This window comes from Aptenodytes patagonicus, chromosome 2 (genome assembly GCF_965638725.1).
Source record: "Aptenodytes patagonicus chromosome 2, bAptPat1.pri.cur, whole genome shotgun sequence".
Classification (NCBI taxonomy): domain Eukaryota; kingdom Metazoa; phylum Chordata; class Aves; order Sphenisciformes; family Spheniscidae; genus Aptenodytes; species Aptenodytes patagonicus.
The window spans coordinates 144316563-144343013 of record NC_134950.1 but is presented as its reverse complement, the minus strand read 5'-3'; the positions used below and the strand labels follow the sequence as shown (position 1 = coordinate 144343013).

General features: G+C 38.9%; 1 protein-coding gene across 5 annotated transcripts in view; it reads left to right on the top strand.

Moving 5' to 3' along the window:
- The window catches only part of PPP1R9A (protein phosphatase 1 regulatory subunit 9A), a 157455-nt gene that overhangs the window by 87289 nt on the left and 43715 nt on the right, over window positions 1–26451 (top strand). For all 5 annotated transcript variants that reach the window (XM_076331480.1, XM_076331481.1, XM_076331479.1 and 2 more), the window contains exons 5-6: window positions 2416–2520; window positions 18221–18356. In XM_076331480.1, the coding sequence (XP_076187595.1) occupies window positions 2416–2520; window positions 18221–18356 (241 nt within the window). The remainder of the gene's footprint in view (window positions 1–2415; window positions 2521–18220; window positions 18357–26451) is intronic.

Sequence of the window (26451 nt, the reverse complement as noted above, 5' to 3'; positions counted from 1 at the left end):
TTTTTCAGTTCATCATACAGAGCAGTGATTATGCAAGTAATTTGTTCAACTTGAGTTAGTTCACTTCTGTAGTTGCTACTTCATTGAAGTGCTGCTTCACATAGGCAAAAATTTGTCATGACCATTAGAAAATAATTATCAGAAGAATTACCAATTTCATTAATGATAAAAGTGGTTAAACCTCTATAATTCAGGCTTTGCCAACCTGAGCCTAATTTTTTGTTCATGTTTGAAATTAGATTTGAGAGCCAGAGGGAGCCTAGAGCTCCTAATGGAGGGGTCTCTAAAGGGAAGGCTGCCCAGAGAACATGGCTGTGAGAATATTTTGGTGTAGATGGTGACTGGGGTGGCTTGTCTGGGGAATTAGGGCTAGGCTACAGGTACAGAGCTGTGGTGGGAGTGGGGCTGGAGAGGGGATGCCCGAGGAAGAGGAAGGCGGCCAGGAGAATATGGCTGTGAGAGTATACTGGGCAGTATAGAATGTACACGGCAACAGACAGGAAACTTCTTTTTTAATTACATGTAATTATATAATTTGAATAACAATTATCTTAATTGTATGTTGTTTGATATGTATGTATGTTTATATATAATTAAAATATATGTATGTATAGAAAGAGAGGAGGTTTGGAGAACAATGGCCATAAAAATAAGAATTGGAAATGAATTTAGGAGCTCTACAAACAAGAAAGAAGGAGATACAAAATATGCCTGAAGGACAAATGGAATCAGACTGAATTGCAGTAGGTCAAGATAGAGCCACTTACGAAGTTGCAGGGAACAGTTCTCTAATGTGACGTTTCATCACCTGGAATACTATAACTACGTATCTGTATGAACACTGCTAGTCCAGTGCATAGTGAAGTATGTAAAGTGTTGTAGCTAAACTACCATCGGAAAGGAATCTGTTCTTCCACCATTTAGTTTTCAGCCAAGAGGGTGACAGCTTCCCACTCAGTGGGCACCAACTTCTTAAACTTCTTTTCTTGGAACTCCTGCAGCCATCTGACTGCACCTCATGTTTACTAAAGTAAAATAAATAAATAATTTTTACAGTATGAAAATACAATAAATATTAATGTGATTGGTGTATTTATTAAATGCTTCAGTGAAAATTGAAATAAAATTCTGAGATTAAAATGCCTGATATGATTTTCAAGATAGGAGTTTATAGGCTGTCGTGAAGATAATTTTTTCAAGGTTTCTTATATACAGAAGGGAGATCCTGCCCAGAACACAGTGACATTCTGTGGTGTGAGGCTGCCAAAGAATAAATTATGTATTTCTTACTCATCAGTGGAGTCCAAAGAACTGAAGATACTGCTTGAACACCTGTAAACTGCAAAGCATTGCCTTAGACTTGACAGAGGAATTAGCGGTCCAAGTCAAAATGCTTCACCCCTCTTTTGAAGCCTCTGTTGTTCTTTGAAAAGAAGTCTTATCACTAAGATATCCCAAGATATTAAATAGCTTAATTTAGGTATTTTCATATAATTTAAATGGGATTTTTTCATAGCTGTTCCTTGGTTCCTTTGTAAACTCTATCATTTGGATCAGTAGCATCCATGTAAGTACTTGAAAATTGCTCCCTTTCACTAGTTCTGAACATGGGTTGTTTTTTTTAATTTCTGAAACTATAGGACTTCGTGCATTTCTAGAGGACATTTTAGTATAGAACTCCTGCTTCCAAGCATTTGTAATCCAGATGAGTCCAATGCCTGCTCTAGAGATTTCATAACAGTGCTTGCTTCAGATAAAAGCAGCATGTTTTTTATTCCACCTAACTTTTCCTGCATCAAACAGTGTATCGACTGTAAATAGGTGTTTGGTTTCAGAGAGAGTCCTCATTAAAACAGTCCAAGGTCTTATTATTGCGTGCAGCAAGATCACACTTACACTGGGAATTCATCTTTTTGGAGCAAGTTAGATGAAATATTTTAAGAGAGTAGGTCACAATTAAGTCTGATGCACAAGCTCTTTTTTCCACAGATGAGCAGGTTGTTTTAGTTAAATACTGCATTTTTTTTCCATTAGCGTGAAATACCAGAGCTATGTCTTATGCTGTTTTTCAAGGCTGGCTTAGGAAAGAATGATGTAAGAACTGTTCAAGTATCTTACTTAATTTAAGTCATATGACAATTTCAAGAGTTTGTGTTGCTGTATTTATATACAAGGAAAGTGACTGGATGATTGATGCTATTAATTGTAATGGTAACTTTGAAGCTGGATTTATGAGATGTCTGTGTGCAAGGAATGATGCATTTTTCATATTTACCTCAATCATTTTGTGACTGAGTATTTGTTTAAAGTCTTTGTTTAAAATCAAACTAAAAAGATCTCTGTATTCTAACTTTTGCTGAAAATTCACCAAGAATTCACACAATTGTTTATATGTTTGTGGTTTTCCCCTGAAAGGATCCAAGTGAATGACCAAATTGTGGAAGTTGATGGCATCAGTCTGGTTGGTGTTACGCAAAATTTTGCTGCAACTGTTCTTAGAAACACCAAAGGGAAAGTCAGGTGAGTATTTTAGAAGAAAAAGAATTGTGATTGAATACATAAGATTACCTGGCTTCTTTCACAGGAGTGTCAGTATGCCCAGGTGGAATCAGAGCTCTTTGGCCTCTTTGTGCCTTCTCTACTTTTATTGCAAGACAGGGATGAGCTGTGGTATTACGGATTTTTGTTTTGGCTTAGATTTTTGAAATATGACCAATGAAACAAGCTGAAATTGCACATAGAAGACGGCTCTTCACTGGTCTAGATCTCCATGGACCTCAAACAGTTTGTATTAGCTAGAATGACGAAGGTCATGGGTGTTGGTCAGCTGGAAACTGTGCTGCCACTGATCTCCTCCCTGCTCTTCCACTGGGGAGACTGGCCACGTTACTGCCCCAGGGTTGGAGGAGTAAGGTAGTGAGCACCCTGGTGCTCACAGATGCCACCTCAGCACAGAGGAGAAGAGAGTACTGGATGCAGTAGTGTTAACAGCTACCAAATTGAGGAGAGGAACATCCCAGTATTAATTCATTGAGCTGCCTGAGTCCCTGCATCATCTCTGTGTTTCTCTCTGTTCCTATGCTGTGGTTCATTGAAAGGCATCCCTGTAAAAATCTATAAAATAATGAACAGGCTAGAAAATGTAACATACACTGCAAGTAAAATTCTGAACTAATGGAAATACAAGGCTGTAAAATGTTTGTAAATTATTAAGAACAGTGTTTCCCTAGAAATGAACTGTTTTGCCATTTAAAAACCTATGCAGTCACATAACTTTTCTGTTTAATAGCTAATTAATTTCAGTGAAGTTTTAACTCTACAAAATAAATCCAAAAATATCTTTGGCATATTGCAAAGCAGCAGCCATTCTGTAGTCACCCTTTGGTTCTCTCTCAAAATCCTCTCTAGGGAATACAGCTGAATTCTTTAATTAATGAGTTCAGGGCTGACTTCTTTTGAACCATGACTAAACTACTGGTGGTAATATATGCAGTCCCCCTGAGATGGTGGTGCTATATGCTGGCATGCGCATTTCCACTATAATTATATAGCTGTTCCCGCACGACATTAAGACATAATGTTGGGATGTGGATTCTGCAAAGAATCTTGGGGGTGGTTGATCAAGGTTTTATTTGAAAGAGGTTATTTAGGAAAAAAGTTATTAGAAATTGTAGTGTAATTACAGGTGAATATATTTTTATGTAACATTTACAGTTTTAGTTACATCAGTGCTATTTCTGCAAAGACTCACACATGCTGTGAGTGTTCTTACTGAGTTAACTATAAAAATGAGTATATACTTTATTAGGTTTTCTGCAGAGTTGGGACCTTCAAACAAAATCCTTATGACAGAGAATAATGTCTTCCTGTGTTTTGGTACACAAAACAAATGCTATGTATATTTTGTGTTTGATGTTTTAGCTCAAAAAAAAAAAAGGAAAAAAGAAAGCACTCACATAAAACATGTATTATATACATTTGGAATCGGCTTAGTTTGTGTAATTGCATAAGTTACAGAATAGAATACTTGCTTCCATGGAAAAATAATGGATTTGGAGGAAGGAAGAAACATAAAACGATTTTCACACAGAATGCTCCCAGAATCTTCACTCGGGAAGTAAATTACAGTCAGACTGTTTGCAGTCTAGACCCTTTTGTCACAAAATAGTGGACTGTAAAAAGTATTTCTTCATTGTTGTTGAGCTCACATAGTCAGCTGTACTATGTATCCTGTGCACTGGGATCATTGGCTTCTGACAGGTCTCATTTATCAAGGAGAGATGTGTGAGCTTCTACATTTTTCCTTGTGAGTAAGCTTAAGATATTGAGCTTTCACGGGAAGAATGACCCAGTGCTTTAGTGTCACAACTAGATAAAACCCCTAAGGAAATAATAATAAATTAAAAAGAAAATTTAAAATACATTATAATATGAATTATAAAGTCATATTAAAATATTATTAACTAAAACAGATACATAAGAATCTATATGCACACTGGCATACTATGTGATTAGCAGTACTAATGTAGATGTCTAATTAGAGGAAAGGAATGGGTAGAATTTGGTGCAACTCCCCCTATTTTTGTTTCATTTAAAACTTCATGGGAAAAAGACTTAAAAGACTACGCTTCCGCTTTACACAGGCCAGCTGAGAAATGCATGATTTTTTTCCTGGTTTGGGGTAGGCTGGGAGCGAGACTTGACGAGGTGGCTAAGCGTTGTGTGGCGCAGGCTCCTGCCTGGCTTCTGGTCAGGTCTTGGACTGTTGAGTTGTCTGATGCTCCACTGGCACTGATGAACTGTATTGGTTTTAGCTACTCAAAATCAGAAATGGTTCCAGAAAGCTGTTTTTTGGAGACAGAGATTTCAGGATGCTTGACTTCTTGGCTTCACTGTAGGTTTAAACATTTGCTTGTAAGGTAAGCGAGAGCTAATATTGATGAATGTAGGTAAGAAAGAGACTGACGTATTTTTATCTTGCTGACTGTTTTTCTTTCGCTGTATGACAAAAGAGCTCTGCCTGCTGCTTGTTTTGTGGAGAGAACAATTGTTTTCTTACAGATCCTCTTTCCCACTTACACCTGTGTTAGAGCTGGGATGGAGAAATCCCTCGTCTCCACCTTCTTTGGCAGACAGTGCTCACCTCTGTGCATGAACTGCTCCAGAACCTTAGGGACAACATAAGAGGATCTTCTGGGGCAAAATCCCTCACTTGCACCCAGCCGTCAGCTCCTGCCTGTTGGCAGTGCAGGGAGCGGTGCTACTGACCTTTGAGTGCACCATTCCCGCGGCAGCTGCCATTAATGATCCGTGTCACTGCGGGAGGCAGGAGCAGTGGAAAAGGTTGTTGCTGTAGAAATACCTTCTGCCGTTCCTGCAATGGGTGTCCCAGCTGAACTACAAGTGTGTAGGCACTGTAGAATCGCACACCCCGCCTAATTCAAGGCAAGGCAACTTGAATCCTTTCACGTGAATCCTTCTTTCACAGGAGAAATCACATACATACTTACTCGCATGTCTGCTGTTTAATAGCGTTAGCTTAATGGATTTTATAGAACTGCTTTAATAAGCATAGTTATCTTTGTGATCATAGCATAAACTGTGTTTACCTTTCTTCTGCCTGGTGTCCTGTACACACAGAGGTTTGTGTGTGTTTCACTGGCATTACTTCACGTTTATAACCCACAGCATTACATATACACAATCCTTTTGTCCTTAGGCTAGTCAAAGTGCATGCTAGTTGTTGTAGCAGGGTTTATTATGTGAGATCAGTTGCAAAGAAAGGACATTGGTGAACAGAATGACATTAAAGCTGCTTCTCAGTTCTTTGCAATAAATGCAGTCAATACCTCTTCAGGGAGCTTGCATAATACCAATACTTAGTGATTTGTTTTTCTCCTTTGAGCCTTCTGAACACTTTGAATGATCCTGACAGTGGAAGTCATTGACCTAGAATAGATTTTTGCAATGTTTCTGCCAGAAAAATGTATCCAGACTGTCTGTAGCTGACACAGTAAAGAATCCGTGAAAATGAAGACATGGCTTTTACCTTTTGAACTGTTCTAGGTGAGGGTGAGGGGGGGAAAGAAGAGCAAATATAAGCATCTGTTTGTTTTATCCATTGTTTGAAGTATTGGGCTATTCAGAAGAGTTGTCATACCATAATGGAAGATCATTGACCCAACCAATTTGGCTTCTCCAATGATAATAAATTCAATTATTCTTTCTTATAATGTTTTATAGGAAGATAATCGGTACCCACCATATGTACTCTGGTAGCCTATGAGACAAAGGAAAGAGAGGGAATTCTTTCATAATCCCAGCTGGCAATCAGCTTCTCTTTTTAAGGATGAGAATTAGTGCCCTCGTGACTCTAATCCAGCAAATACAACTATGAATGCTATTTCAATTGATGTAAATATCAAGTCTTCTTTATAATTTTGCTTAACTATTTAGTTTACTAATATCTCCTATTAGTGGATTTCAGAATTTGATTATATACAGGAGGGATTTTCCTTTGAAATGTGTATTGTTTTTCAATATTGTTGAGTGTCGCCCCTGCTCTAAGATTAATGGATCAGTCAGAGGGCAGTGCCAGACTAATATCACTAATTGTTCTATGCTGCTTCTGACCCCATTTAGGATGTAATCCATCAACTTGAAGTTGGTGAGTGGTGCCTACAATCATAAAAGATAGGATAAGAAGGCAGCTTGACAGTGGGAATCCTATGCTGTCATGGAGCTTCTCCTATGTTATTTTGCTTGCAGTCTCCTCATGGACTGTGGTGCTGAGTAGCAGACCTGAAGTTCTTTGAAGTTGCTTGGGTGATGTTGAGCCTCTGTGACCCCACTCTTTCCCCCTGTTCTTCATCATAATGAAAGGGTGCCAGGGGACCCTAATGTCTTCACCAGAGAAAGCTCACTCTGAGAGTTGTATGCCTCCAGGGAATTTTATTTTTTCTTGAACACACCCACAAGAGAGAAAAATCTAGTTCTTTTACAGAGAAAACTTTGTCCTTTTATCATACTTACCTAGTCTCTGTCCCTCCTAGGACAAATGTGGGAGCTTTCAGTGAGGACTGCACTTCTCTGCCTCACTGGATACAAAGATTCATGCCCATGCAGCTCTGGGAAAGGCAGGGTCTCAGGAAAGGAGGACATGGTCCTGGGAAGACTTACTGCATTGATAAGTAGAAAGGGTCTTGCATGAGAAAGAGTCATCGGAAAATCCCAGTCCTTCGTATGCTGCTTGCATGCTTTTATCATTATTGCTTTCCTCTGAAAGGTTTCTTTTAAGGAATTTAACCAAATTCAGTGTTTTACTGGAGAGGCGAATTTTAAATTCTGTGTCCTCCTTCCGTATCCTGTCGTATGAATGTGACTAAGCATTTTCTCAGCTTTCCAAACTGTTGCTAGGCACTGATTGGATGCTCTTATGGTGCTTTCTGAGTCAGTTCTTGAGTTTTCAGGGAACCACACAGAACCTGTGCACAAACCTGTCCGGTTTCTCATGATTTGCACCACCTTGAAAGTAATTAATTGTATTCATTCTAACCTACCAATGAGTTTGCCAGTTTTTGTTTAATTAAATTCTGCTGAAATGCGTCAAAGTCTTCCCATCTTAATAAAGAATTTAAATAATTAGTTAGCAAATTTTGCTGTGTTTAATTAATCTTCTAGATCATTGAAGAGTAGGTTCTAACAATAGCAGTGTAACTATCAAACCCTGGGGCTTTCCACTATTAACTATTCTTTGTTCTAATAAAGAATCATTTGTTACCATTTTTTGTTTTTTCTTATCTGAACTGTTTTAATTCAAAGCAGAGTTTTGTCTCAACTCCCACTCCCAGTTCACAGCCTAGTTTCTTTTTCTCTTACTGTTCTGCAGATGCAATCTTTCAGACAAAAATGAAGTTTTTACTTTTCTTTTACATAGCTCTTATACAAGGAGCAGTTAAAGGGTGAAAAGTGAAAATATTTGCTTCTTAATTAACACCAACTTGATATGTCATTTTTTCCTTCTTCAGCTAATTCCTCACCCCATCTTGAGCTGATTTTTTTCTGGAAAATATACTGTCTCAGAAAACAGTATTTGCATGCCTGCTGTTTTGTTTAACATCACAACATCTGGAAAGGTAATTTATACAGTCGTGTCTTTGCAAGCACTGAGACAGTATAGAGGACAGATGAAGTCAACCGCAGGATCTAGCCAGCAGCAGTATACCCCGGCGGGAATGCTGTTTGCTCACAGTAACAGTGAACAGCATCGCTTTATTTTTGTGACTCCTTCCCCTAGATAATCATCTTCTCTTCTTCCAGTGCGCATGTCTGTGCAGATTTTCTCCTGCTCCTTATTAGTTTCCCTACCTGTGCTCTTATCCTATGAAACAGCTGTGTCCTTTAAACATTTGCAGGCATTCTCCATACTGCAGATCCATGTTGTGGAAGAGGCAGTTCTGCTTCCCAGTCCTGGGTAATGAGACAGGACCTAAAAGCAAAAGATACCATACTCCATGTCTGATTCAGAGAGCTGGATTATGTCATCTTTTTTCTGGCTGGGGGTGATGGTTTTGTTCTTCCTTTCCTTGTCTGTTTCTTTTTCCTTGAATCCAAGTGCTGGAGCCGAGGAGAGAAAAAGAAGAGGAAAGAAAAGCCCTTTGCTCTGCGATGCTGATTGCTGAGCTGGGACTTCATGAAGGGCTGCTTAAGAAGCCACGTGTGCCTGGTGCACTTTCTGCTTCTTTAATAAACCTGAATCATGGACCCAGCAGAAACTAAATTCTTGGTGCCTTGTGCCAAAATAGTGTACATTTCTCCTATTTATTCCACTCTGGTTATACTAAAGATTCCGTAATATGAGCTGTTTTCTTGCTGGTCTCTGCAAAGAACTCCTACAAGCGCTGGTAATTGTTCTATAAGACTACCAGGAGTAGCATGCTGAACAATGTGAAAAATTACTCACGAGTACTGTGACCCCTTAGCACCGGTGAGGTAAGACTGCATTCATCACTGCTTTGCTGGTTTATATTCCTTGGCTGTGCCTGTTGTAGTAGATGAACTGTGCCTCGGACTGTTCTTCAGCGCTGAGGCCAGCTGGCACCAGAGTGGTCAGTGCTCATAAACTTTCTTACCTTTCAGAGCAGGGTGGCCATATCCAAACTGTCCATTGGAAACATCCAAGCTAACTCCTAGCTTTTGCTAACTCCTGGACTGTGTCTGAGTATTATTTGGTAGAATATTAGTCAACTTGGGCCAAACCGTTCTAGAGACTGTTTCAGTAATTTAATAGTATAGATGATCAATTACTAGTGCTTGGGAGCATTCCCTGGCACTGTTTAATTTACTGGCATAAACATAGGCCCTATGTCCTGAGATCCTACTAATTTGAATTTTATGGCAAGTTATTTCTCAAAATATTTGCACATTTGGACAGGAAATTATATGTTTGAGTATGAAATATATAGAGAAATCTTCATTTAAAAGATTTTAGCTGAATTATAAACCATTTTGCTAGATGTCTAGAGCATTGTTTTCAAAATTAAGTGTAACATGAATTAGTAAGATTCAGCGGGGCAGGATTTCATTAGGAGTGGCTTTTCTTTTCCTTACCTGGAAAAAGGAACAACTTGACAGGTTTTGAATCACTTCATCCTGAAGTTGGTTGGATCTAAACTTAAACTCTTACCCCTGCAACCGAAATATCATCATAAATGTTTATTTAGCTAATTTTTTTACTCTTTCAAAGTCCAAAATACTATGTTGTGGAAGCTCCCACCCAGTTTTGGTGCACCTTGATTAATGTTATACAACATTGTGACAGCTGGGCAGAAATACTCACCATTCAGCCTTGCAGGATGACTTGCCAAGCCACAGGGGTGGTGCTGTAGGAGCATTTAGCTACCCCTGGACTGTGCTATGAGGGTGGTCCAGCTTGCCTAGAGTCTGGATCACCTAATCATCCAGATTAAGGACATGGTCTGAACTCAGCAGCTTACTTGTGACCCATCTGTATTTTCTTCCTGGATTTCCTTCCCATGGATGCAACCAACGGTAAGGGTGAAGGAAGGCAGATCTCACCTCAAAATGCAGTCAGGTTTTAGAAGCATTCCCAGGTAGCATTTGTACATTTTGAACAGAGCTGACTTATGTGCTTCACTTGCATTCAGGTATGTTAAAGCATAGCTTTACAAATGTGTTTCTTTGAGCTGGCCATTCCCATAAGAATTGTGTGGTGCTATAGAGAATGCTAATTAAATGATCATTGTGTATTCAAGGAAACCTTTTATGCAAGCATTGTGTGGGGATACTGTCAGGCTGTCTGGAAGAGATGGAAGAGATTCTCTACCTGCGCTCTTAGAAGAGCAGAGCAATGTAAGGACCAGAACCTGGAGAGGTGCCAAAACATTGAATCCCTTGGCTAATTTTGAAGTACTCTTGAATAAAGCTAATGTGTCAGTGAGTTCCTATACTAGAATTGATTTCTGTGGGAATTATTAATCTAAGTGCATTAATATTGGTGTGTGGGTTTTTTATATGACTTCCTAATCATCTGACTCGATATCCATTTAGTGTTGATAGTAGCATAGCTTATCAGGAGCTTGTATTCAAGATGCTGTGGAGAGACTGCCGAGGCTCTTCTGGTGCTTAAGCTATTACTTTGCTGCTCGTCCACCAGCACCATTGATACTGCTGAGGAAAACCTTGAGTATGTCTCTGAAGAATAGTCATGAGCCAGTTGAAAGCTCATGGGTGAGAATTAGAGACCGAGGCAACAAAGGGAACCTTATGGCTGGTGTCTACTACAGGCCGCCCCATCAAGGGGAGCCTATAAATTTTAATTGCTCCTCTACTCCACTCTGGTGAGACCCTACCTGGAGTACTGCGTCCAGCTCTGGAGCCCTCAGCACAGGAAAGACATGGACCTGTTGGAGCGGGTCCAGAGAGGGCCACAAAAATGATCAGGGGGATGGAACACCTCTCCTATGAAGAAAGGCTGAGAGAGTTGGGGTTGTTCAGCCTGGAGAAGAGAAGGCTCCGGGGAGACCTTATTGCAGCCTTTCAATACTTAAAGGGGGCTTATAAGAAAGATGGGGACAAACTTTTTAGCAGGGCCTGTTGCGATAGGACAAGGGGTAATGGTCTTAAACTAAAGGGGGGTAGATTTAGACTAGGTAGAAGGAAGAAATGTTTTACGCTGAGGATGGTGAAACACTGGCACAGGTTTCCCAGGGAGGTGGTGGATGCCCCATCCCTGGAAACATTCCAGGTCAGGTTGGACGGGGCTCTGAGCAACCTGATCTAGTTGAAGATGTCCCTGCCCATGGCAGGGGCGTTGGACTAGATGACCTTTAAAGGTCCCTTCCAACCCAAACTGTTCTATGATTCTGTGATTCTATGATTCTGTCACAGGGCTCTGGGGGCTAGGATGGAAGGGCATAAGAGGTATTCTTCTTGATCATGCTAGTCAGGTAGGATTGGATGCAGGACAGCCCCTGATTGTGCAGCTGATGTTGCAGGGGAGGCACTGTTTTTTATGAACCTTACTGGAGGAATGAAAAATGCTGGGGAGAGAAGGGATCCACCTGACAAAGTGGGGCAAGAGCATGTTTGCCAACAGGTCCTAGTTGGGAGGGAGGGTGACATAGCCCTTGCTTTGGAACAAGTGACAAGTGAGTTCAGAGGTTATGGTTAGGGACTTACAGAAGACTTACACTGCTCCAGCATCTACTGGAAGGGTAACATGGTTCAGTGCAAGTAATCCAGGAGATTTTTGGAATGTGTCAAAAATAACTTCTTGACACAAGTGTTCAATGAGCCAACTAAGGGAGGCAGTCTGCTAAATCTGTTACTCACAAACAGGTTTATGACCAGTTTGGAACTCGTCAGTTCTTCAGTGAAGTTTGATGGCAGCTTTAGGAGCATTAACCATGAAATGGTGGAGTTTAAGAACTGGAGAGAAATGAAGATGAACATTAGAATTACAACCCTGGACTTCAGGAGAGCAAATTTTGGCTTGTTCAGGGACCTGCTTGGCAGGATTCTATGGGACCACTGCCCTGAAGGATAGAAGAGCCCAGGAGACCTTCTTGATCTTTGAGGATATGAGGATACCTGAGGAGACCATGCCAAAAGTCTTGCGAAAAGTCAATTTAAGCAACATCTGCTGCTCTCCCCTCCTCCATGGAGCCAGGCCTGCTGCTCAGTGTGGCAGGAGACCTTGTTGCAAAGGGTACAGAAAAGTCTGAGATAAATTAATGACTGCTTTGCCTCAGTTATTCCACAGATTGGCTAATGACCTGGATATTGTTGCAGGGACACTTGCATTCTCCCAACAATTTGCCTCCGGGCAGCAATGGCACTGGAGTGCAAGGGTTTATATATGGCTCTTGACACCTTCAGTACCTGCTGCCCATGCACCATATGCCAGACTTTGTCATGGTGTGCTGTGACAGTTGTTCAATCAGTATGAATATGGTTATGCAAGTGAAATAGATGAGCCCTTGTTTAATTCAAATACTTTATCATTAAAATAATAAAAACAATAAATAAAATTAATAAAAAAATAATACTAACCAAACCACTACTTCAACAACAACAACAGCAAGTCACACAGCACACACTGCGCACACATCTCATTCCTGGCATACTACTGTTACATGTTACCTACAGCTCATGCCATGGCCACACCGAGAAAGTCGTGTTCCCATGCATCTGTCCTGACTGCTGACTGGGCGAAAGGACACCCATGTTGGCTCAAATCACTGATGAGTTGGAGTCCTGCTGTCTGTGGTCGAATTCAGGGTATAGCACATAGCTTACTTCATCCTGGGTCTGGGGACAAGGATGGAGGCTACAGAACTTCTGCACAATAGTTAGGTTACTGGCAGCTCTATCTCCAGGGTCTTTGGAGGCTCTTCCCCAAAGTTTGCTTTTCTGTGCTGGCTTTACATAGCCAGCAACCTGCACTAGACATTACACAAGTTGCCATGTCAGATGTTTCTTACGTGACCTTAGATAACTTCATTTAATCATTGCCCCTTTCATCTGCTGATGCTGGTTACTTCCTCATGTTACTTTGTGTGCTAGTCTCCAGGCAGAGTTGTTCACTTTGTGTTAGTTTTGGGTCCCTACCATTACTAATCTCCAAGCAAACCTTGTTTACTTCCTTCTACCAATCACCCTCAGTTCCTCTTGGTTACAGCTAATAGCTTTAAAGATTGCTATGCATGTGCTTGTCTCTGGTGCAAGGGAGAGCTGTGTGGATTTACAGACATAAGACAGAAGGCACCGTTAGCAAGTTTGCAGATGAGGCTAGATAGACTAACAGACAGGGCTACTATTCAGAGGGACCTCAACAGGCTGGAGAAATGAGCTGGCAGAAACCTTATGAAGCAAGGGCAAATGCGAGTCCTGCATCTGGAGCAGCATAGCCCTGTGCGACACTGTGAGCTAGAAAGCAGCTGTGCAGGAGACACCCTGGGAAGAGGTTGAAAGAACATATTCAGTCCGAAGAAAAGAATGGGATGGCAGGCATCTTACTGCTGTCTCAGCTACCTTCCAGGAGGCAGAAAGGGTGAACCCAGATTCTTTGTACTCTCTGTACAGGGACAAGGTAACAGGCAATGAACAGAAGTTGCAGCAAGGGAAATTCTGACTGGATATTTTCACCAAAAAAAAAGGTACTATGAGATTTCTCGAACATTGGAACAGGTTGCATCCCGTCACTAGAGAGCTTCAAAACTGATCAAGGCCATGACAAAGTTCGCCCTGCTTTGAAGTGGGGGGCTTGGGGTGGACCAGAGCTCCCTTCCAACCTAAATTATTCCGTGATTCAAAGAGTCTTTATGACTCTTAAGTTTCAGATCATTTTATCTGAGAAAGTGTAATGGAAGCTCATAGGTTGTGAATTTCCTATGTCCAGTCAGCAACCTCTGTATTTGAGGCTGCCATCTTTTAAGAGAGCTCGATCTTGTTCATGAAAATCTGACAAGTTCCAGCTTGCACTGCTGTAACTAAATAAAACTGCCTTCTTACAGGGTTCACACCACTTTTAGCACTTTGGATTAATTATATGGCTATTATCCTAATGGAAGCAGCCAGAGTAGGTAATTGAAGACATCTTGAAATAAATTAGATAAATGATTGCAGAAGCAGGTTTGTGCTTTAAAGCTCAGAGAAAAACCATTTTTAAAATCTGACTGTAAAACTCCCCCAAATACAATGAAATTTACTGTACATTTTTATTGACCAAACTATATTTTAGGAAAGGTTAGAAGAAAAAATTGTGAATCCTGTTGCTGCAAAAAAACCTATTCTTTATTTCTTTGAATGAGTCTGCTGTATTCTTACTTGATTTTTGTTGAGTTTACAGAATCCATGCTAAATTATTTTTAATTGAGCACTTAATGCCTGAAGAAATTTTAGGAGAAATCATTAACTCATGCCACTAAAAATCCACGCTGCAGAACTTCAGTTTTGCATCAGAGTTGGTGCCTTCGCACATTTTTCTAGTACCAAAGTTCTTTTCAAAATTGAAATATTTTTTAATTTAATCAATTCTTATAATAAAGTTTCTGGTTCCCATGGTTGGTAAAAAAACCAATAAATTATTTTTTGTTATTTCAAGAAGCACAGGTCTGCAGATCCTCATTTATTAAAAGCTGGAAATATGCAGAAAGTTATATATCAGGTGTGCTTTAAAATCATTAAAACATGACTGGATTGCAGGAGATGTAGGAGTTGCTGCCAATTTCAGTAGAATGCTTTTCTTAACCACCATTACTGTAGTTTAATTTTCAATTCCTCCAGATACTGTATTCTTTTAGATCTTCCTAAATCCAAGATAGAATCAAATATTAATTATATTCCTAGCTCTGTCCCTGTTTGTTTTAACCACAACCAAAGAGAATATTTCACAGCTGGTAATTCAGCTAGATTGGTGTAACTCTGAATATCAAGGCAGTTCATGCCCTGCTTCTCTGTGATGTTATCTCCTCTCTCTTTCTTTTTTGTGGACATCCGAAATAATCAGTAATGGCCTGAGATTTAGTACAGTGATGGCTTGTAGTACAGGATCACAGTTTTGCTGGGTTTCATTTTGCAGTTGCTGGCTTTAATAATTAAGGGGAATATTATCGTGATGAGGTTTAAAGGCTTTAAAACCCTCATTTGTCTCATATCCAGAAACATAACTAGCTTCTTAAATATATTATTGCTGATCAAATTTATAGTTCTTTGTTATAATACTTGTGGCCCTTGAGACTAATTAATCAAGTCTGAAATGCATGTGCTTAATTTTGGTGAGCCAGAGTGATGTGAAATACATAATTAGCCACTTCGTTGAAGTGTGCATATTATGGTTCAGTGACTAATTTTCTGGTCAGTGAATCACAACCTTATGTCTCTTTTTTGTATTTAAACACTTCAGATAACGATAGTTCTTGTATTTAAAGCCATTCTAGGCGTAAAGATCTAATTCATGCTTAGCATTTTAATAACTGCCTCTGCTTTACAGTTTTCTAAGAGAGAAATATTTATTCATCTCTTTAAATTATAAATTTATAATTTATGGCTTAGTTACAAGTTAAACATAATTATATGCAGCATGGTATTCTTAAGGTCATGGAATGTAACGTGACAAAAGGTTTGGTTTAGTTTGTCAAAACTGTCAAAACGTTGTTGGCAACATAGTATTCCATTTTACAAATTTACAATTCTTTATCTAGAACTGACATCAATCATAGATTGAATGCTTCTAAATATTTATTTTGAGACACTTTGGAAATATCTCACTTTAAGGCAATAAATTGTAGGAAAATAAAACATTCCTTGCATATTTCTATTTTGGAAAACATTTGCTTTAAACTTTGTCATTGCTTTGAGGCTTTTATTCATGTATCATTTAACAGCTTCAGGTATCATTGAGGAACTTCATTTTGACATACGATTCAAGCCTTGAAAATCACATCACTGTAAACTGTGAGTGGCTTTGGCATGAGAAGAAAAATTCAATTAATAAGCTTTTACATTTTTATGTCCTACCTAAACTTGTTTGTCTGTATGAAAATATTATTGCATTACAGTCTAATGTGTCAAAACCACTCCTAAATAATCAGGAGTTACCAGACTTCAGATGCATTACATGTTGTCTGTTCTAGGTTTTCAGTGTACAAAAATGATTGTATGAAGTATTTCAAGTCTCTTATTTTCCAAGGGAGGTGAATTATCAGGCAGAGGGCAGGAGGGAGTGTAGTATTTGCATCACTTTGTGTGGTTCCATAATTTACCACATTGGTGATCTCCCTCGTGTTTACAAATGTGATGCTCTCTCTACTGTGTATAAATACTACACTCATGCATGATGTTGTGTAAAATGTTTGTTTAAAATAGAAGGGTTTTTTTCTGTATTTTCTTTTAATTTGTTTTTACATTAGAGGAGACAAATATGTAGCAAATATGGGTTGAATCCTTTTTTACTTCATGTAGTAATATCAAAAGTTCATTGTTCCTCCCAGTTGAGACTGAAAACATGGCTGGTTTAGTCTTTGTAATACTTGGCTCTAAAATTAAAATTCAGAGGAAACAGGATCCTACTATGAGTCAGTATGCAGAACAGATGAAGTATAGGGGCCATGAAGAAACATTCTTTTTCTTTCAGCCCAAGGTCTTTATCACTACTGCGAACCAATGTCATATTTCGCAATAGTAGGTTATGAGTGCCAGACTGATCTGTTTTGATCAGGATTAAAATACTGATGTTATTTCCCTGATTTTGTTCTAGATTCTGCTGTGTTTTCTATAAATGTTTTTAAACTAAGACACTTTCTTGCAAATTATTTTCAGAGCACCTTGTGTCATTATTTCAAATGGAGTCACTCATTCTCACCTTTCTTATCCTTTTGGAAGTAATTACTGACTTGGATAGTTTGATGATATTGAAATAATCTCCAAATTGTATTCCTTTCTGTAGTGCCTGACTTCATAGAGTCTGACAAATTGTTTGGCATAGGAAATGGGCTCAGGGTCATCCACTCATGGGAAGTTGGATTACACATGGATGCCAAATCCCAAATGACTTTAACAGTGATAGGCAGTACTAATGAAAATCATTTTCTTACATGGGATATAATGCACGTTTCTACCTCTCATTCCAATAATAAATTAAATTCATCGTTTGAGCTAAATGTCGTGGAAACAAATAATTTACCATATGCAGTATCTCAGTGTCACCGGATCATGCTTTTCAGCTCTGCAGAATACTTTTTTCACCTGTAATTACCTAATTGTCTTTCTAGCCTGCTAAGAAAATATTCCTTCAGCTTGACATCTTTAAATTGTGCTTTTGTTCAGTAGTTTACAGTGTGTTGGTACTGTATAATGAGTGTTTATCATTAATACTATAGATAGCAAAATATCTAATTACGGTTATGCCACTGTGCTGAAAAACAGTGTTACAATCCAAGCCAATTCTGAATTTCAGTTGCTGAAAGCAAGATTGGGAAGCAGTCTTGTAAGTCTCAACCAAGAAAGAAGCACTTCCCTTGTCTTTTGTTAAGCCAAAGAAATGTGCTCCCAGTGTTCAGCAATAGCTAACAGCGGAGAAAAACGCTCCTTAGCAACAGAAGTTCATGAAATAAAAGAAAGATTTAAATGCGGCTTAAAATTAGGGCAATAGTGTCTGTCAGATTTAAAAATGTGGAAATAGATTCTCTGTTACAGACAGTAGGAAGGCAAATATAAAAGCTCAGAAATATCTTCTAAGTCAAGATGGAGAAAGAAGTTACTCTGGTGCATGTTCCTTTCACTACGAGCTGCCAGAAGTGTGTCTATGCTGTTACTGTGCATCTGGTCTTCTGTAGGCTTCTGGGAAATACATTGCTCTAAAAGGAATGGATGTGGTGATACATTTTTTAAAAATTGCCCCGCTCTAGGTCTGTGTCCGTAAAGTTCAAACTCAGAGAATCTTTTTTACTGAAATTTGGAGGGAAGGCTTTAGTGGTCACTTCTTTTTCCCCCCTCCTGTAAATTCTGTCATGGTCTGATCACTCCTAGTCTTGCACACAGTGCCCTTCTGACAAATGTCATCCACAGAACACATTTAAAACAATCACAGCCACGTATCTTTGGAGAAAAAGGCTATCCTCTTTACAAGACACAGCGGAAAATCTAGAACCTTGGTAAAACAATAGGAGTAATCTTTTTTCACTAATGTTTTGTATAGGTTTGTAATTGGACGAGAAAAACCGGGCCAAGTGAGTGAGGTTGCGCAGCTGATTAGCCAAACTCTAGAACAAGAACGCCGCCAGAGAGAGCTGCTGGAGCAGCATTATGCACAGTATGATGCAGATGATGATGAGGTAACAGACTGTCTAGCGTTTCACTGTTCGGTGGTTTTTTTTAATGTTCTGTTTTCTATTCCTAATTCCTTCTTTTTAATTGTCACTCAGAGGTCAGCTTCTGTCCCTCTCCATTACCTCTGCTGCTGATTTTTACAGATTTTGATCATGAATCTTATTTGAAGAACAAAGTTACTGAAAAGCTTTTCGGCATGGATTTAAAATACTTGTTTTGTTCCAGAAGAGCAAATATCAAATTGGTCGATGCTTCTGTAATCATTGCTCTTCCTCTGAAGGCATATGTTTTTCTGAAATAAGGGAATAAAGTTGGTTTGCCTGTGCACTGAAACATTAGTTTTTTGTGAAAACTGGTAAAAGTTGCCTTCTAACTTTTAGGGGGTTGAGGAATTTTTAGACCTTTTTTTTTTCTGGAAGGGCTGATGTTCTTCTTAATTCAGAACATTAAGAAATTTTCTGGAAATTCCAGGTAAGACCCCTCCTTCCAAATACTGCTTTTTGTTTCTGTCTGAACAGATATTCCACAGGATAGAGAATTAATCTACCTTGTCTGAAGTGTGTATTGATGTTCGCAATTAGTGCCTGATGTCCCAATACAAAGGTTTTGAAACTATCAACTTTATACAGTAAATTTTACATAATTTCTTTCCGTTCTCTTAAAATTCCTCATATGCCTAAATACCAAGATGCTTGGAAAGATTAATGAGAGAGCATCCTGGTTTCAGAGACTACTGTCTGTGTTACTCCCTAAATTAACTGCTGGGTTAAGGTAAAAGGCAGTTGTTGTAACAAGCTGCTTCCACATAGCCCAAGCATACCACCTTCATTTCACATTATCTTGAATAATACTATTTGAAATGCCAGACTCCATGTATTAGTGTGTTTTCATCCTGGGCCAGATTTTTTATTTTATTTGTGGAAGGAGGCGATAGAGAAGGGAAGATAGACAATTCATGCTATACATTTATTTCAGTTTAGTTTTCCTTTTGGTACCGAGACAAGGCTTCTAAACAGTGAAATAGAGAAAAAAAATACTCTGAGATAAAATCAGGATACACTTGGATTTTGAAACACACTGTTAAACTAGCAATAGGTCAGAACAATCAGAAATGTCTCAGAAGACTAAGTAAAAATCCTATCTAGCCCCAGTGATGCTTTCACTTACTTTAATTACCACTGATAATTAAAAATAAAAATATTTTAATATGTTTTAGAATGACTCCTGTCATAGGTGCATATGTAATTCATATAAATAGAAGTTATACTCGTCTATATTGGGGATGCATATGTATGTGTGCCTGTGCAAGACCATGAAGGCTAGAAAATCCATATCCTCTCTGTTCCCTTCTCAAACTATAGAAACATGCAAGTATTCTAACTTCTGTTTAGTCTAGAATTAAAATTCAAGATCTTGACTAATTTATTGAAGGAACTCTTGTCATCTCCTCAAAAACAAAAGAGACAACTCCCTCTAGCCTTTGGAACAAGAGACGTCTCACAGCTCATCACAGTGTGCTGTAGACGTCAGGGTTTGAAGACCTGTGATATCATTTTATGGTAAACATAGTCTGATAGCTTTCATACTGGCAGGAGAGGTGTGTCCTAAATGCCTGATGTTCAAATCCTTCTCACTGTGTACTTGCGTGTAGAGAGGTGTGCGGCTGAAGGCAGACTGATGTAATTGATGCATTGCACCTTTTACCCAGAGGACGCATCCATCTGCAAAAAATCTCAAAGGTTTGTGTTGCTTACCTTCATGCACCACACAGATGTCATAACTCAAGATCTGGCAATAAAGAAAACGTTGTTAAAACCATACAGATCAATACTGACCCTGGTAGTACCTCAGCCTTCAGTAGGGATTGTTGCTGTGCTGATGCTGACAGTGACACTTTCATACTGATGACCGTGCAAGCGTTTCTCAACACAATAGTGAAAGAGGACAGGGATGACTAGGTATCAGATACTTTCTGTGATGTGTCTTGTTGTCCTTGCAATTCAGTAGTTACAAACTCTTAAGCCCTGTTCACTGCATAAATTTTTAACACAAAAAATACTAAATGCACAAAGTGTTTTCTATTGGTAGTGCCTTTGGATGATAGAGAGAAAATAAGATAGGACAAGTAATCAACAGAGTTAAAGGCATCTTTTCTTATCATAGCACTACATTGAGGATGATGACCACCTCTGTGACCATGACATGTGCTTTTTGGCCATTAGCGTTTGCAGTGCAAAGGGGACTTTTATGCAGTATGTGAGGAAAGGAGGAAGAAGAAAGGAAAAGACATCTACCAGGGGACATCCAGAGTATCATCAAAGATCTCGTTTGGAAGGAGAAGGAATTAGGCTTCAGAACAAATGCAGTACTTCAGTTCTCAAAAACTACACTGGGATCATTGAAGATCATACCCATTTCCTACTTGATGCCATATATATATTTGGGAGTGGGGCGGTAAACCTTATTCTAATAATAGGTGGCTGGGGTGTAGTTACTAAAGTATGCAATGAGGTGTGTTCCCTTTCTTAATTAACAGACTTATAAGAAGCAGATTTTATTGGGAACCTGCAGCAATCCTGAGTTTTGGGGTTTTTTGTCTCCTGATTATGCCGTCCAAGTAAACTCACATAATTTGCACCATTCCCAGGCAATTGACACGATGGAAGCTGTGATCTAATGCACATTAGACACAGTTCAAAGACGTTTTTGGTCACCACAAGCACTTCTGCTCCATTTACTGTCAAATACGAGCATTACTGCTTTGAGCTCACCTTGCTCTGCGAGGGCAAATGTTGCTGGGTTTATGTTGCTGTATGCCAGACACCACTGCCAGCCCTGCATTCTTTGGCTCTGGTAAGCAGTGCATCTTTTGGGCAAGAAAATCTCAGTTTACACTGTCTGAATGAATATCCACAAATCTACAAAAAACCCTACCCTTTTGAGTCCATTTCCTCAACGTGATAGTGATTCTGACTGCATGAAGTTCAGGAATATTTGGATTGTCAGTGTAAGGAGTTTTGTGCTGAGGTGGCACATAATTATACAGGAGTTGCTCAGTCTCAGGGCTATCAAACTGTCCTATTCATTTTCATACAGTTCTTAAAATATGGTAACATGGATCTCCAGCTACAATGCTGCATAAATAAACAAGAAAATTATCCTTATTCAGCCGTCCATTGAGGCTGTCAAATTCTGAGCCTCAGAGACTTTACCACAAAGACAGCAATAACATACCAGATTTCCAGAGCAGGAAATCAGTGATCTATGTTTCAATCCTGCACATAACTGTGTTTGGTAGAGCTGGTCAAATCACAGGAAGAGAGCGTGTGCCAGGCATGTGCAAGTCCTGGTGTTTTATCTTGCTGTATCACCAGCTGGCTGGTTTTCCTCTGTTTTGAAACTTAGGACAGTCTTCATCATAGCCCAAGCAGCATCTAGCTATTTTAGAAGGATCAGAGTTCTTTAAAATAGCAGCATTATTGAGACAATTTTGACTTCTGCCAGCCAGTGTGCACTGGACTTTAGTCAGATGCTAAATCAGAGAGACACTTGTTAGCCTGCTGTAACTTCTCATTCCATTGCCTTCCAGGAATGTTACATGACAGTTATTTGTTGGGGAAGATTCACAGTAATACACATAGTGTTTCCAAAACATACATCATTTACTATATAAGTAATCCTGAAAGAAACATCATTTACTATATAAATGCCCTGCATGCCTGCACTTCAGAATCTGCTGTTATCATGGGCTGCAGGTCGTCACAGGGTTGCAGGATGCTTTCAGATGCTCCTTCATTTAAGTCTTTGCATGGAAATACAAGAACCGTGTGCAAAACTGACAAACACTAAAAGAAGAGGGATGCCCACAATGGGGTCCATGCAAAGACAAGCAGGATAAATGTGCAACAGCTCACAATTTGTTGTTAAGCTCCCACAAGCCAAGCAGCGCCAGTAGTATCAGTTATTTCTCAAGTACTACTTACGATAGGCAGTGTTGGCATTTCCTGATGAGCCTGTGCTAACTACAGTAAAGCTGGGAGAGTATGTTGTTTCAGGTGTTGCCTCTAGATAGCCTGCTGCAGAGTTTACTCATCACCAGTTCATCTAGCTTCCTAAAATCCCACATCCTTTTAATTTGTTGTATCCTCTCAGAAAACAAAACTCAAAGGCTTTGAAGTAGGCACTGTCTTTGTATTTCCTACTTAGTGTATTAAGTACGACCTGAATCTGTATCCTTGACTGAAACCTTTTGACTTCCCTGTGTTAACACAGCGTTCTGTGCATGTTTTAGTCAAATTCTGCCATTTCTTGGAATTTTGATTTGAACGTGGTATTATCTTCCTCATGTTCTACAGTGAATGGCAAAAGTCACATAAAGCAGATGACCTGTTCCCCTGAAGGCTGCATATGGTGATGCAGGATATGAAATTAGTAACATATTGCAGAATTCTGTTCACTCTGTGGCCACAGACAAATAGTTTTATGCAAGTGACGTTTTAATGTATTTTAATATCACTAATAGTAATTTGAATATTTTTTCATTTTTAATTTTCATTTATCAGGACATTTGAGAGCAAAGCAACGTTAGAACCATTGAAGAAAATCTAGATACACATGAAAAGAAAAATGTTGCAATGTGCTTGAATGTCTAACACCCAAAGAATACATCTGTTAAACAAGGTTGTTCAGAGAGTACGGTTTTTCCAACATCATTAATATGAAGCACTCCTGTAAAAGCAATGATTGATACTATACCATTTTATTTTTCTTTGTTCTTTTGAAAATATTAAGTATAAACCATCAAAAAAATCAAATGAAGAAGTGGGCTTGAGTTATTTTTATAGTTCTTCAAATGGTGTTCCATGACTGTGGGAGAGTTTCAGCACAAACAAAAGATCTAGCTTGATGCAGCCCTTATTATGGTGATTTGGGGAGGGTCTGTCTGCATTATCCTGGCTGGTCCTGCTGCTCCTTCTTTCTGCTTGGGAGTGTTAGGCCCATTTCAAGAATTTACAAGGCAGTTAAACAATGTGAGTAACACATTTTCCCTTTCAAAGTGGGAAATTGCAGTTCACGTTTATAAAGATAATTTCATGCTATTAGCTGTGATAGCATATAGCAAAACTGAATGGCTAATATCAGAAGCTATTGCTGTGGATGGGATAAGCTTAAGCCCTAGTGCTGCTGCACCCTTTTGCATGGGTGAATTTTGCTCACCAATACAGACTGAAGAGTCCGAGATTTTCCTTCAAGAGCATGTAAGTTTTCATTGACTACTGAGTAAAAAAATGTTATTGTTGTTGTCAGCTAAGAAAACAAAATGTATTGCAAGGAACCTTAGGCAGCTCCAATAACAAGTGTTACCTTACAAGGCTTTGTTGTTTTGCAGTAAAATAACTTTTGTCTGTGCCTTGCTGCTTCTTGTAAAACACTGAATTTCCCATTCTAGCTTACTGGCACAGGGTCTGAACAACCTTCTGGTAGTTTCATGTGAAACAAAAGTCAGCAGAGATATTTTTTTCAGGGAAAGTATGTTTCATGTAGTTTATGACACATATTTCCTTAAAGCACACCTCGGTTCTTTTGAACCTGTAATTTGTGTTTCATGTGATTATAAGATTGGATCCCTTTCTTCTGAAGACGAAAGCAAAAGTCCCCTTTATTTTTGTGTTCTGTAATATGTTTGTGTCATCTTGCTGTTTTGTTTACCTGAGCAAACTGCAGTGCTTTGCTTTGATGACTACTTTTTGCATTAATTGAAGCAAAAATCACTGTGCCCGTCGACACTTACTATGTACAATTTGAAGCAAGGCTTTCCTTTGTGTTCATTTTAAGCTGCCTGATGTCCCTCTTCAAACACTCTGGGTCCTGAGGCCAGTAGAATATTACCTGCTCTTGAATTTTGCCCCAGTATAACTTAGTCCTTCATACATGTTCATTTTTCTTTTTGTTTGAAGTACTTCTTTTTAGTTGAAGTCTTTGGAGGAATCAGTTTTAACTAAACTCACCTGTTTTATTGTTTTACCAAAATTGGTAAATATAATTAGGATTTTGCATTAATATATTCCTTTATAATGCATATGTAGCTGAGCCAGGTCTGTTTTTTACGTAACCTGGGCATGAGTTTGCTAGTTAATGATCCTATTTCTGCCTCTTCTTTGCATGCTTCAGAGATCTCCTTGCCACTGCTGATGGACCTGCCAAGATGTTTTTTCATGTAGAAATGACAGTTGTGTATCACCTTACAGATTTTTCAGGGATATGACTGCAAAATTGACAGTACATGCATTGTGTTAGCATTTTGTCACCACAATAATTCATTTCATTGAAATCTCACTGGGATTTTGGAGTTAGTTGTTCCGCTTCTCGCTGCCCTGACAGTGTGTGAAGGTGGTGTTACATGCTCCTGGAAAAAGCCAGGAGAGTTAGCAGCCTAATTTTCTGTTTAGACAGTAACTTCATGTAGCCGTGGGGAATAAAATAGAAACAGAAGTTACTACAGGTGTAGCATAACAGAAGATTTTGCGTGTGCGTGTGAGATCTAGACATACAGAATGATAAATTTAATTTCAGGTGTTGTTTTGTTTAGCTGTAATGCTAACGTGCCTGAAAACTCCAGTGAGATGGATTGTGTGTTCTTTGCTTCTGTTTTAAATAAGGAAAAAAGGAGCAAAACCAGCTGTTAACTTTTTTTGTTGAAGACTACTGAGATTATTAGTCTTAGTACATATAAAGCATGTAAAATAAATGGTTACTGTTCATTTCATTGGAGAATATGTAACTATTTATAGAGACAGATATCTCTTCTAAGAAGTGGCTCGCATTAACAGTGACGTTTAAAGTATGGATGGGTCGTGCATGTTCGTGACTTACCTTCTTTTTGATAGTTCTTTTAACATCAGAATATTTTACCAAATCATTCTATGCTTTCTGTGTGTTTTGGCTTGCTTTTTTTTTAAAAACTTTAGTGGTTTTAAAAAGGGAGAATATATATTTTTCATGATCATTAAAGGTCCCTTCCAACCCAAACCATTCCATGATTCTATGATTCTATGTGCTATTTATCCAAGAAATGGTCATGTTTTATTGCAAGTATATCACCCTGTTGTTGGACGCATACATGTATCTTTTCTGTCTGTGTGCACTTCTGCATCTAGACTTAACGTGCTTCCATGCACTGCTTTTTAATTGAGAGAGATTTACATAAGCCTAAAGAACAGCTGGGAAACTAAATTAAGGTAGAAAGTTGAGATTTGAACTGTAGTTTGGACATCTGAGTTCTTACCTGTTGTTTTGAAAGGTTATTTTGACAAAAATGACACTAATAGATAATCCTAGCACTACTGGGAATATACTTCTGATAATAATGTTATGTGCCTTCATCTCAGGAACTGAAAGCTCATGAACAAAAACTTGAGTAGTTCTGTCACAATTTTGGTCTTATTATTGTATAAACATGAGAAGGACTGCACCCCTTCCCCCGCCCTTCCGTTTCCATGTATTTATTGAGTCCCAAGCTTTAAAAATCCAGATGTGGCTCTGAGGAAAGTGTTTGCTTTATAATATGTTTGCATAGTCATTTGCATAGCCAGCAGGCTATTCGTGATCTGTACGCACTGTGCTCTGGCTTCCAGAGGGAGCCCTGCTGAACTAAAGTCTCCCCACCTTAGGCATGGGGAGAGATGAGCACAGGTGTATGTGCAAAGGATTGTCTAGGCAACTGGGGGTTTAATAGTGCAAGCTTTTTCTTTTCAATATTATTGTTTTATTTTGTTTAATCTTGAGAGACTGATTGTAGCTTATGATTTTTTAAAATTCTGTTTTGTCAGCAAATTGTTCACATCTCGTGGTTTACCAGCCCAAGAATCACCTGCATTTTCTGTTTAAAACTAGCTAGAAGCAGCTCCTTATGCAGGGTGAAAATTCAGTAACCTCTGACTTTGGTCTCTGAACTTGTCTCTGACACTCGGTTTCTTTTTCCTGCTGTTGTCTTTCTGTGTGGGTGTGACTTTTCTATTGTTAATTTGTTTATAAAGAACAAACCAATGGATTTTCAAATTCAACATGGACTATCACTGGAGAATTACTTCCTCCAGATGG